The sequence below is a fragment of the Setaria italica genome, chromosome VI, assembly GCF_000263155.2.
Source record: "Setaria italica strain Yugu1 chromosome VI, Setaria_italica_v2.0, whole genome shotgun sequence".
NCBI lineage: Eukaryota > Viridiplantae > Streptophyta > Magnoliopsida > Poales > Poaceae > Setaria > Setaria italica.
In genome coordinates, this window is record NC_028455.1 from 25,549,260 (window position 1) to 25,560,807 (window position 11,548).

The following is an 11,548-nucleotide window of genomic DNA, read 5'->3' on the forward strand; positions in this document are numbered from 1 at the left end:
CTCAGTGTCAAAGACCTTGCAATCCAAAACCAGGGGCTGTTCTCCAAATTCCTCACCAAATTGCATCAACAACCATCGATCAATTGGCAGCGTTGGTTCCACCGCTTCTACGGCCCCCAGGCCAGTCGAGACTTGGGCCATGCCCACCGCCTTGACACACCTGTATGGTCCTCTTTGCTCCAACTCCTGCCGGACTTCCGATCGAGCACCCGTGTTCACCTGAGCAATGGCAAGTTCACAACATTCTAGTTGGATCACTGGATTGGTCCCCAACCTCTGGCGGAGACCATCCCCGCGCTCTACTCCCACTGCCAGCGCACCAACATGATAGTCTCGGATGCTTCGGATAGCGTTGCCTGGGTTCTGCATCTTCACCAGCGCATCTTTGCCGTAGCAACGGCCAAACAAAACGTCCTGCAGCAAGCTCTACAAGTGGCTTACCTGGCTCCATTGACCCTGGACATTCGAGGCATCGGTGCTTCCATGATTCCCTTCTCCTCGTCCGCGTTCTATAACTACCATATGGAACAGCAACCGCTCGATCCGTTTGTAGGCAACATCTGGTACAATGCCGCCATCCCACAATGTAAGCATTTCCTCTGGCTCGTCCACCACCAACGGCTGGCTCCCCTCAGCTGCTCTACTACACCACCGCAACATCGTTGATTCACCTCTATGCACATTCTGCAATAGCCACGAGGACCAGGAGCACATCCTGCTCCGATGTCCTCGCGCAGCAATGGTCTGCAACGCACTTGGATGGGACTGTACCCCGTATCTCACCTCTGTCAGTGAACTCTGGACTACGTCGCAGCTACTGGATGACCTCCCGACCAACCTTCGCTTAGAGATCATCACTACCATCACCTGGAATATCGTGTTCCAACGAAGCTTCATTCCACCGCTGGTGCTCGTTCACAATGCAGGGGTAGACCTGGCCCTCCGGGCTCAACGTGTGCACCCACGCCCCTCATCGACATTGTCTTCTGCTGTGGAATAGTTTACTATGTAATACGTCCTAGTTAATTAAGCTCCTCAAAACCCTCCTTTCACAAATCTTGCATACACCACTTCATATATCAATATAATGTTCAGGCCGGCTCCTTGGCTGCCGTAGCCCCCTTCAAAAAAAATTCTCTGCATATGACGTGGAGGAGAGCTCCAAGAAATCCGTAATCTCAATTCTTAGAAACTTCGTACTGTAATCTGAATTCGCACAAACTAGATACCGAAGGGTTCTTTCTCCTAGCTTACACAAAGGATCATATCAACGATTTCTTGAAGCTCCGATTGTTAATTGTATCATCAGCACACCACCCAATTACAAAAAGGATGAGATCTAAGGTTTCTTGAGATCCATTGATTATTTGATTGCATCATTAGTACACCACTTAGAGCAAGGATAATTATTGCCATGTCATCTTAAGCCAACCTAATAAAAAAAACCCAACCGGTTGGGGAAGCAGTAGTATTGCACTAAGAAGAAATCTCTAAGAAGAAATCTCAGACTGAGAAAACTTCCGAACCCTGACTTCATCCTATAGGGCCGCACTGTAACCTGGACCGACCACGACTAACTAGGTTGGCGACCACTGCAACTACCCCTGGTAGGAGAGTCCAAGTGCCACAGGCCAGCATACTGCCACTATTTTTTCAAGTTTTCTTTTCTGCCACCAGGACTTAACCGTGGTTGGTGTCTCCCTCAACTGGGGAGCTTACCATTACACTACTAGAGTGTTGGGTTAAGTCAACATAATAACTTAGCCATTGTGGACTACACCATTAAAACGTGATCCATCTCCACTCGCTCATTCTTTCATCAAACTTATTGGAGTAAGTGTTGTAGCCGGCTCTCTGCCGGGATGTAAACTTGCAGCATGCTTGCCTTCTCTCTTCTCCCTCTCTCCCAACTCATCATAAATCTAATATGACACTTAATATTATCTGCCTACTCATCTTATTATACTTGCTCGTAACGATAAAAACCTCTAGTTGGGTTATTCGGTTCCCTAATTCTTGCATAAATTCTGCAAGTGGCCACTGGCTAGCTGGGTAGGACCCCTAGCCTCCTCCCCCTTTGTCTTCTCAATTAGTTTTGTACGTGCGGTATGTTGTAAACATTGTACTTAAATAAATCATTCAGCTATCTGCCACCGTTTCAAAGTATCTGAGTAAATAAACTTAGATCTAACAATCATGTATAAATACTATGCAGTGGTAACCATTCGTTAGTAATCATCAGCGGCACCATGAGGCTTTAGAGGTGAAAAACTTCTTTCGGTCCACGGTATAGTCATCTTTGTGATTAAAAAAATCATTTCCAAGAATAATATTTTGAGTTATTATTACCAGCTTTATAGGGATAAACAAAATCAGTGCTTTCAAAGTTACAAGATTTCCTCATTATTCTACTAGGGCTACCCAGGAGTAGCTAGGAAAAGCAGGTGTTACACAACATGACATAAATTAAAGAAAATTAAAATGGCGCTCTTCTAATTCATTTGTTACTTTATGGATCTCCTCACCAGATTTTAAACTTTGCCCTTTGGAAAAGCGCATTGAACTTCTTTCCAAGCTTGTTTGGTCCATATAACATCGATTATAAATATATGATGTGATATCTATTACAATTTTATAATAAAAGTATGATCCACTTCATTAATTAGTTGTCACAACCCAAAGTCCAGAGGATGGTACGGAGCATACATGTCCATCATTATGAACATATCTGAAAATTCTGAGTAATGTTTGAATGCATTTGAATTTGAATAATTCAAATTAAATAATTAATTATAAATATAAATGTATGCCTTGTGAAGCAACTTGAAAGTTCACCATAACATGTATGCTTGAAACATTTTGGAAAATTACTACGCTGCAAAACATAACTTGGATGATTTTTCATATATTTGGAAAGTATTAAGCACTGCAGCGGCCAGATCTAACATAGCAAGTTAGCAACGCCCACTATGAATACAAGAGGTTAGTTTCACCAATTTCAACCAAGAACTGGAGTCTGGAGATACATTTCTCAAAAAAGATAGACAGTCGCAGCAGATATTCAGATTACAAGCAGTGTGCTTCAAAATCAGGTCAAATATGTTGGAATGCTCACAAGACATGCTTCACTAGCAGAAAAATAAGAGTACCAAGCATGTATGGATAGGTGGGTTTACGAATTTACAAAATTTCCTAGGTACAAACTAAGACACACTGAACATGGAAATAGCACCAGCATGATACTACAAGTTGGCGACCCTTTGTAAACTCAGGAGACTCCCTGGGTACAGACCAACTTCATGAAGACATCTTGGGTCTGTTCGCTTCAGCTTATAAGCCGGCTGAAAAGCTGCAACGGCTGATTTATTGTGAGAGGAAAATACTGTTTGGTGGCTGATAAGCCGGCTGAATAAGCTGAAGCGAACAGGCTCTGTCACCCGCCAACAGAAATGCATTTGTGCTGACAGGTTTTAACGGGCTGGCCATTGCACCTTTTGTGCTAGCGGGTGGCATTCATGCCCGCCAGCACTCAAAAATCAAGGTGCCAGCACAAATTATTTCTGGCGTAGTGCAGGACGTCGAACAGCTAGGAGTGGTAATGTATCATGGCCCACGTACCTCCTTCACAATCCAACTTAGCCCTATAAGTTCAAAATCATATAATATTATGACCCAACCCTTATTGAGCCCGATCCTTAAATTTGCTAGACTAAATTTTAGAGGACCCTTTACTACCCCTACAAACAGCACGTATAGAGGAAGGACGCCGTGGCTGCTGCTACCACGACTATTCCACCATGCCACCGTCATCTTCAAGCCACACACACAATCGTCGATCTCCCAACTACGGTCTTGCATTGGCAGAAGTTAGAAGAGGAGCCCACCACACCTCACCGAGGAGGCCATCGCCATGCAAGACCCCTCGCCGAAGTACCGCTATTATACCTTACACGTCAAAATGACCAAAGCACTGCACCGGATCCTGAACCTCCAAGGCAACGCAGAACGCATGGGGACCTCACCACACCACCACCGCACACCACTCTTTGGACACACCACCTTAAAGCGCATGGGGGCCTCGCCTCTCCCGCCATTGGACTCTTCGAGGATCCGGGTTTGATTCGCCGTCGGGGGTGACTTGGTACCACCGAGCCACTCCATAAATTTCACCTTCACCTTACCTTACCATCACCGGGATCACAGCAGACCACACATGCGGATCCAAAGCTTCCAGCGAGCATGGGCCCTCCGCTCCTCCTCGCTGACACGGTCCCTTCCCGCACCTCTTCACTCATAGCCATGACGCCTCCTGTCGCATATCGCCCATGCAACCGTAGGCGCGGGTTACCTCGTCGCAGTTCGCGGCCGCTTTGCCACACGCGGGCATCCACCATCACTACCACCGCCGCCACCATCAAACCACCTCCAACCTTGGTCGCCTTCCCCCACCACCGGCGACACAAGCACTGCCGCAAGCCAAGCCGAGTCTCAAGAAGCGATGCCTCCAAGAAGGGCACGACGCCAAAGGCGCCGCCATTGCTCGTTCGTGCTGGACAGGGTTTTCACCTAGAGACACCCCGTGCAGCAGGTGTGGAAGCCTCACAATGATGCCCCCAACAGGGAGAATGACGCCCGAGGGTGCCACCGCCATCGCCATCAGCAAAAGCACCGGCATAGGCTTTTGCCCAGAGCACCATTCCATGTCTGCTGCACGTACATGGACCACCCCTGGCAGTCGTCTCACGACTTGCCGCCGGGTATCGCTTGCGGCAGCTTCTCGCTCCTCGTTGCCTCCACGACGCCTGCGCCAGAAGGATGGCTCGGCACATCCTGCATCACCACCATGGTGCCACGAGCGTACCTTGCACTCTCCGACCCCACCACTACAGCGGCGCTGCAAAACTGTAGACCTACGCTGCCGTCGAGGAGAAGAGAAGGTGTCAGGAACCATTTCAGCCACCTTGCCTCCGCTCCCACCACCAGCTGTCCCAGCGCCGACCCGCACACAGCCACAGTCGCGCGGGTCAGGCTTCTTCCCGACCTTGCGCCCTCCTCCCCATCAACCTGGACGGCCGCCACCCAACACCCACCATGCCGGCTAGGGATGCCGCTCTCCCACCACCGGCAGCACCTATCCGCACAAGGCACAGGGCAGGGCACGGCCAGCACCTAGCGGCGCATCTGCGACAGGTGGCTGGCGGCGCCATCGGTGCGGCGCGAGGGGCAGGCTAGCCGCGGGCACCCCGCCCCGCGTTGGCCGCCGCACGCTGTAGATCTGGCAAGGGGGGTCGGATCCGGTTCCCAGCACCCCGGATCCGCCGCCCCGCGCCGCCACCCCGGTCGGCGGAGCCGCGCCGTACCGCTTCCCTGCCCGAAAGCGACGCGCACCGCCCAAAAATGCCCCGCCACCGCCGTCCTAGGGGCCCGCGCGGACTTTCGATAGGCCCCACTGGCGGCGCCAGGGGAGGGGGGAGGGAGGGGGTGGCAGAGGCCAGCGGCACGGCCGCCGCCCGAGTCGCCCAAGCGGGGGTGACGCTTCATGGTTTATTGTTTTTAGTAGAATGAAATATTAATCACTCCAAAATATAGCATGTGTAGGAAGCAAACTGTGGCGATTTCACAAGAAATTTATTCTGTCACTTGTCCATATGCCAAGAGTACATTGCATGGAGGTACGGGAGAGAACAGGCGTTAGCTCTTCAGCTCCTAACGTGAATACACCTCCAGTTAAGACCATGGATGAAACTTGATACTCTCTAATCACCGCTGAAGCATTACTAATATATAGTTGATAACTTTACCTCTTTGTCACCCATTGCAGCTTTCAGATACCGGACAATGAACATGTACATTGTTGGAACTGTCAAGTTCCAGTGGAGCTTCTCCTTGGTCAGAACCTACTCTCTGGTGAAGGCATTGTCGCATAGGCACATCAAATCCTTAACATGTAAACATTGTTACTTTCCCTGTACAGGACTACAGGTATAGTACTACATTATCAATTCTTGTATGCTAATCTGTTCTGCATCTTGGCTTTTGGAAAACTTATATTTTACTAGCAAATATGCCGTACGTTGCAACGGGATAAAAAATATGAAATTTAAATAAAATTGGTCAAATAATTATATGTTTGTATAAATATCATTATTGCATAACTTACTGCACTTTCAAACAACCGTGTACCATTCATTTAGTGCTAGATTTTATTTGATATAATGAAATATAAGACACATATACTGCGTGTGGCGGCAGGCTTGCATCTATAAAATGCTAACCGCACTTAAAATATTGAGAAAGTTAATGTCTTTTAAGCTTTTTGAATTGCATAGCATATACTATCAGCAGTCCATTTTACATTGAGAGCTTTCAAGCAAATATGCCAAGCTTTATCTCTTCCAATTCCATCAGACAAACTTGAACCACATGTTTCTACAGGCGTCCAGACGTCCAGTCCAGTAAGAACCGGCAGTGCCAGAGAGCGCCTCCTCTTCCACTTGCGCCTCCAGTCCTCCAAGCGCCAGGCACCCGCACCCCCCCAAAGCCGATTGTCTGCTTGCCCCGCGCCCCCACGCCGTGGTGCCGCCGCTATTGCTTGAGCCACGCGAATTCAACGGCCTGGCAGCCCGCTTTCTCCTTGGCGCCGCCGACCGCTGATTCCTCATCTGCACCGCTTACTCCACCTGCGAGGCCGACAGACACGAGCCCTGCCGACGTCGTCCGGCTCTCGTGGCAGCAGCGGTGCTCAATTCGGCGGCACCTGCGGTTTGATTCACATCGACAGTGCTTGTCCGCTCGATTCGGCGGCGACAGTAAAGTCAGCACCTTTCTGCTCCTCTTCTTCAGGTAGCGGTAGCACAGAAGCATCGCACCGGCGCCATGCAGTTGTTCAAGGCAAGCCTGTTATTCTCCGATTGGACCTTCGATGCGCAGCAAGTGTTTATCTCCGTGTTATCGAACGTCGGGCTTCAGTGGCAATGCACCTACGCCTCGGCGTGCTGCTTGCCGGCCATGGCCCCGACCTCGCTGTGTGCCTGTGCGGGCTCTTGACAAGTGCGTGGCCGTGGAACCGGGCCGGTGTTCTCGGGTAGGAACGGACGGAGGAGAGGGAGCCGAACAGCGTCGCGCGGCCGAAGAGGCAGGGATGGGCGGGGAGGGTGGCTGCATCCACCGGAGAGCGGGAGAGGTAGGGACGGGCGGAGGAGGAGGCTCGAGCGAGAGGCAGGGGCGGCTGGAGTGCTGGATGGGTAAGGAGGGAGCCGCAGACTGGGACGATTCGCTCGTAAACGGAGTCGATTCCGGGACCCACGTGTCAATGATCCAAATTACAATAAATTAATAATTAGGTCCACCTGTCAACGAGATTAGGTTGGACCAAACAAAAAAAAGGTGAGCAAAAGCATTCCTCACTTTAATAATAGGTAAGATAAGACTTACTTTCGCAAGTAGTGGCGTCTGGTACGTCCGTTAAGGGAAAGGTTGTAAGGAAAAAAACATTTGTTGATGCATATGTTCATAGTCATTGCTTTTCATCTTGGGTTGAAAATGCGTTTGACAGACGATTCTATACTATGTTCCAAAGAACCGATTTAGGGTTGCTGGAGTGTTCAGGGATGTATTGAAGATCAAGACTCCTCAAGAACACATCCATGCTACCAAAAGTGCTTAAGTAATCCATCAAAGGTTTAGCACAAGCTTAGGAGAGTGATTAGTGCTAGGATAAGCCTAGAGAGTAGTGAGTGCAAGGTGTGCCGACCTTGTGATCAGGTTTTAGAGTGAACCATCGCTATACAAGAGGTATGCCAGCGTCTTAGAGTCTTGGTGGCTCGTCGGCAAGTCTTCAACCCTCCAGCTTGGTGTGGAGCGGTGTCGACAACCTTGTGCGGGAAACATGAAGACCCCTCCCTTCGTAGAGAAGCTCCTTAGTGGAGATGGCATCAAGGAGCCTTTGTAGCAAGTCAAGAAGCACCTTAGGAGAGACTTGGTAACCGGAAAGTAATACTCTTGCGTGAGTACTTTAACAACGTGGACTAGTGATAGCTTAGTGCCTACCGAAACCACGGGATAAATCATCGTGTCAAAAGTTTTGCTTCTCCTCATCCTAACCTATTACGTTTCCGCATTTTATACTTCCAACTTGTGTACCTTTACTTTTCTTAGAGTAGTATCTTGATAGGATTAGCTATAGGTTGCAAAATTTGTTTTAGGATGAGGGTTCCACACTAGATCAACCATAGAATGTTACATGCAAAGTAGTGGAAGTCATAGGTTAAGTTTTTAAGTTGCCTAATTCATCGCAAGCACCGATTCCGCGCGCCGCCCCGGCGGCCTCGTCGACCACCGTGACAGGGAACGGTGCCTCCCCGTCGTGGCGGAGGACGCTGCGGACGGGAGCGGCGCGGTGGTTCTGCGCGTAGGAGTCGTCGGTGATCATGGAGTGCCAGCTCTTGCAGACGGCCTTGAACCTCGTCGCTGACGACGGCGGCACGCGAGCCAGGATGTTGCGGATCGGGAGGTCCGGGAGACTGACGGCGGCGGCGTCATCGGACACGTCCTCGGCATCGTCCACCGGCAGCATGGGCTCGTCTTCGCAAGGGGCGACGACATCGTCGTCGATTTGGTCCTCATCGTTATCCACCGGCGTCATGGATTCGTCTTCGCAACGGGTGGTGCCCCCGCCGTTGTCCACCGGCGTCATGGACATGTTCTCGCAACGGGTGGTGTCGTCGGCGTTTTCCACCGGCAGCATGGCCTCGTCTGTGCAAGGGGTGGTGCCATCCTCGTCATGGAAGGAGGTGGAGGTCGAAGCCTTGGCGGCACGCTAGGGTTTCCGCACGGCTATGCTCGTTCAAAGGAACTTGTAGCTGCGGATTTGATCACCTCTGAAGTCGGTTTTGTTGAGGGGCAGGGCCATAGAATTCCCTTCCATCTTCGAAAGGTGAAAACGGATCCGAGATGGTTGGCTTTTGATTGCACATTAAGCCATGATTTAATTGGAGATCAAATCCTAATCATAAACGTACAGGCCTTTGCACTGAAAAGATCATGTTTGGTTTTTGCCTGAACAGATTATTATCAATTTGCACTTTACAAAGTTTAACCTTTTTATCAGGGTCTAAAAATTAGGATTTTGACCAATTTATATTTGTATTCACATCCAGAAAGAACATTGACAATGTACAACATAATTTCGCCACAGTTGAGGACATACTGGCCAGTTAAAACCAAATAGTGCCAAATAATGAAAAGGTATCAAGAGACTGCAATTGTTCCCGCACTGAAAAAGTAACATGAAGGAAAACTTGTAGTGATGCAACACAGGTATCATTGAGATTTCCACGGCATATTTTGCAGCATGCAGAAACTTATGGGCCACAGAATGAACAATGTTTTCACTGCTTCACAAACAAAAATTCCTTATTGAAAAAGTGACTGCAGCATTCCATTCCATCTTTACTGCTGGGCCTCTGGCTCTTTCTTCTCCAGGTACCTGCAAATTCAAGTTTCGGCATTAAAGCTTTTTATGCGCTAGCTGCTTATCACTGCATTAAAGATAGGACTATGACCCTTATAAAGAAAAACAGAGTATGATATAGGAACAAGTAAAAAAAATGCTGTCGAATGAAACAGTAATCATGGCTGACTTTTGGTATTGAATTACTATACTGAAGGAACAAATTCACTGCATGAGCCTTACCCCTGAGCCCTAGCCCAACGAGATAACTGATAAAGCTGAACGCTTTCATTGGAAGCATGGCATGCCAGAAGCAAGTAATTTCGAGGTTGTACCATCCATGCAAACCTCATAAAGAGTCCAGAATACACACACATTGCTGCATAAAAACACAAGCATAAATGATGGTTCAATACTTCCATGTAACCTATTGAATAGAAATCACGAGAACAATGACCAATTATTTAACCTACCTGCTGTCATATTGCCGGATATCATTTCAGGAGGCTTGTTCATGTCAACCAAACCCTAGGAGTAAAACAAAAATTCAAGAGTTTCAATTACAAGGTACAATTTAGTTGTCAGCGAAAAAACATAAGTTAAAAATGAAGGTGAAACATGTGAGGTAATGGGAGCTAAATGCAAACCTTTAACTATATACTATGATATAACATGGTTTATACATTTCCGACAAAAAAATAGCTAGAAACGTAATAATCTTTGCAGGTCGATGTAAATATTACAGAATGTTTGAATTGAAAGAAAGAACCTGATGTTAGATCATTGGTCAGTCCAAACAAATGAGCAGGTCCAACTTAAGTTACTTAGCATCCATGAAAAAAAACCTGATGCTCTGAAATTTTAAACCAGGCTTGCCAGCTACGCACCCCGACTCCCCCCAAGTAAAAGTGTAATTACAGCGATCCTTCAGAAGTTCAGATACAGGTCCGGCATTAAAAAAAGTATCAATGCACAAAAGCAAGATCTTTCTTTATAATACTGACAGCCGGAACAGATTCCATGATACAATTAAATACCAGTTAACTTCTATACTGACAAATATGATTTAGCTCCATAAAGATTTTCAAGCAAATCGAAAGACTCCTCGATGAAGATGTAGTAACACTCAGGTGTAGATATATTACATAAGTTGTTGATCCAATGATTCAAATCAGTGCCTAATCTGTTTTTATCAAAAACAGCAGCACTCTTGACCCAAACAATCTAAGAATTATTTATGTTGGAAAAGGTTCATCGATATACATGAATACTGAAATTTGCAATTAATTTCCCCCAAAAATTAAATCCCTGTGGGGCAGCTGGAAACACCCTGTAAGTATTAATTGCAAGTCTGCAGTACTGACACTAGCTCAATGTACCTGTTTCTCTCACCGGACATGAATCACACAGTTGAGAAATGAGGAAACAAGTAACATTTTTACAGGTTAAACTGGTACAGCAGGCATTTGTTCTTGTTTCTAGACATTTCCTCTGTCTAATTAATAATAAGCCAAAAGCAAGAACCTTCTGCTTTGGAATCCTGACTTCTGAATTATATTCCCTACCAGATGTTCCTCACACAGAAGGATTTTTCCAATCCAAATTCTCTCAAGAGCACCATGTTCGACTAATTAAAACTACGACACCACTAGCATCATTATCATGCACCGCAATTAGAATAGCCGTGTTGTTAAAATCGACCAAATCACACAGATTTATAGGGGAAAAAAACCAAGCATATCTGCAGGCGCGTACCGCGATGACGAAGCCCCAGTTGGCGACAGGGCCCCAGAAGTGGGTGGTCTTGGGGCCGACGGGGCTGTTCAGGAACGACTTGAGCACCGTCGCCATGGCGGAACCCGCTCCCCGCGGAAGCTGAAATCACCTGCCCAGGCCACGCATACCGAATCACCACATCGAATTCAGGGGGGAGGAAGCAGCGCGGAATCGTGGGCGGCGGTCTCGACAGGACGTAGGATCCAATCGTAGGGTTCCGCGAGAGGATCCACCAGCCTGGAGAGGGGAGGGAGGGATACCTCGCGCAGATTTCGCCGACGGCGGCGGCGGGGTCGAGTCGACGAGCGAGGGCGAGGAATT

At 48.1% G+C, this 11,548-nt stretch overlaps 1 protein-coding gene across 2 annotated transcripts in view; it reads right to left on the minus strand.

The window, feature by feature from the left end:
- Positions 1-9,119: 9,119 nt before the first annotated feature.
- Positions 9,120-11,548, minus strand: part of LOC101761533 (mitochondrial pyruvate carrier 1) — a 5,322-nt gene continuing 2,893 nt past the window's right edge. The window contains exons 1-5 of one of the 2 annotated variants that reach the window (XM_004973362.3): positions 11,488-11,548; positions 11,207-11,336; positions 9,925-9,979; positions 9,695-9,830; positions 9,123-9,487 (exon numbers count right to left, since the gene is read on the minus strand). In XM_004973362.3, coding sequence (XP_004973419.1) covers positions 9,451-9,487; positions 9,695-9,830; positions 9,925-9,979; positions 11,207-11,302 — 324 coding nt within the window. In that variant the 5' untranslated portion in view covers positions 11,303-11,336; positions 11,488-11,548 and the 3' untranslated portion in view covers positions 9,123-9,450. Of the gene's footprint in view, positions 9,488-9,694; positions 9,831-9,924; positions 9,980-11,206; positions 11,337-11,487 lie in introns of both variants that reach the window. The other variant, XM_022827687.1, reaches the window with a different exon arrangement.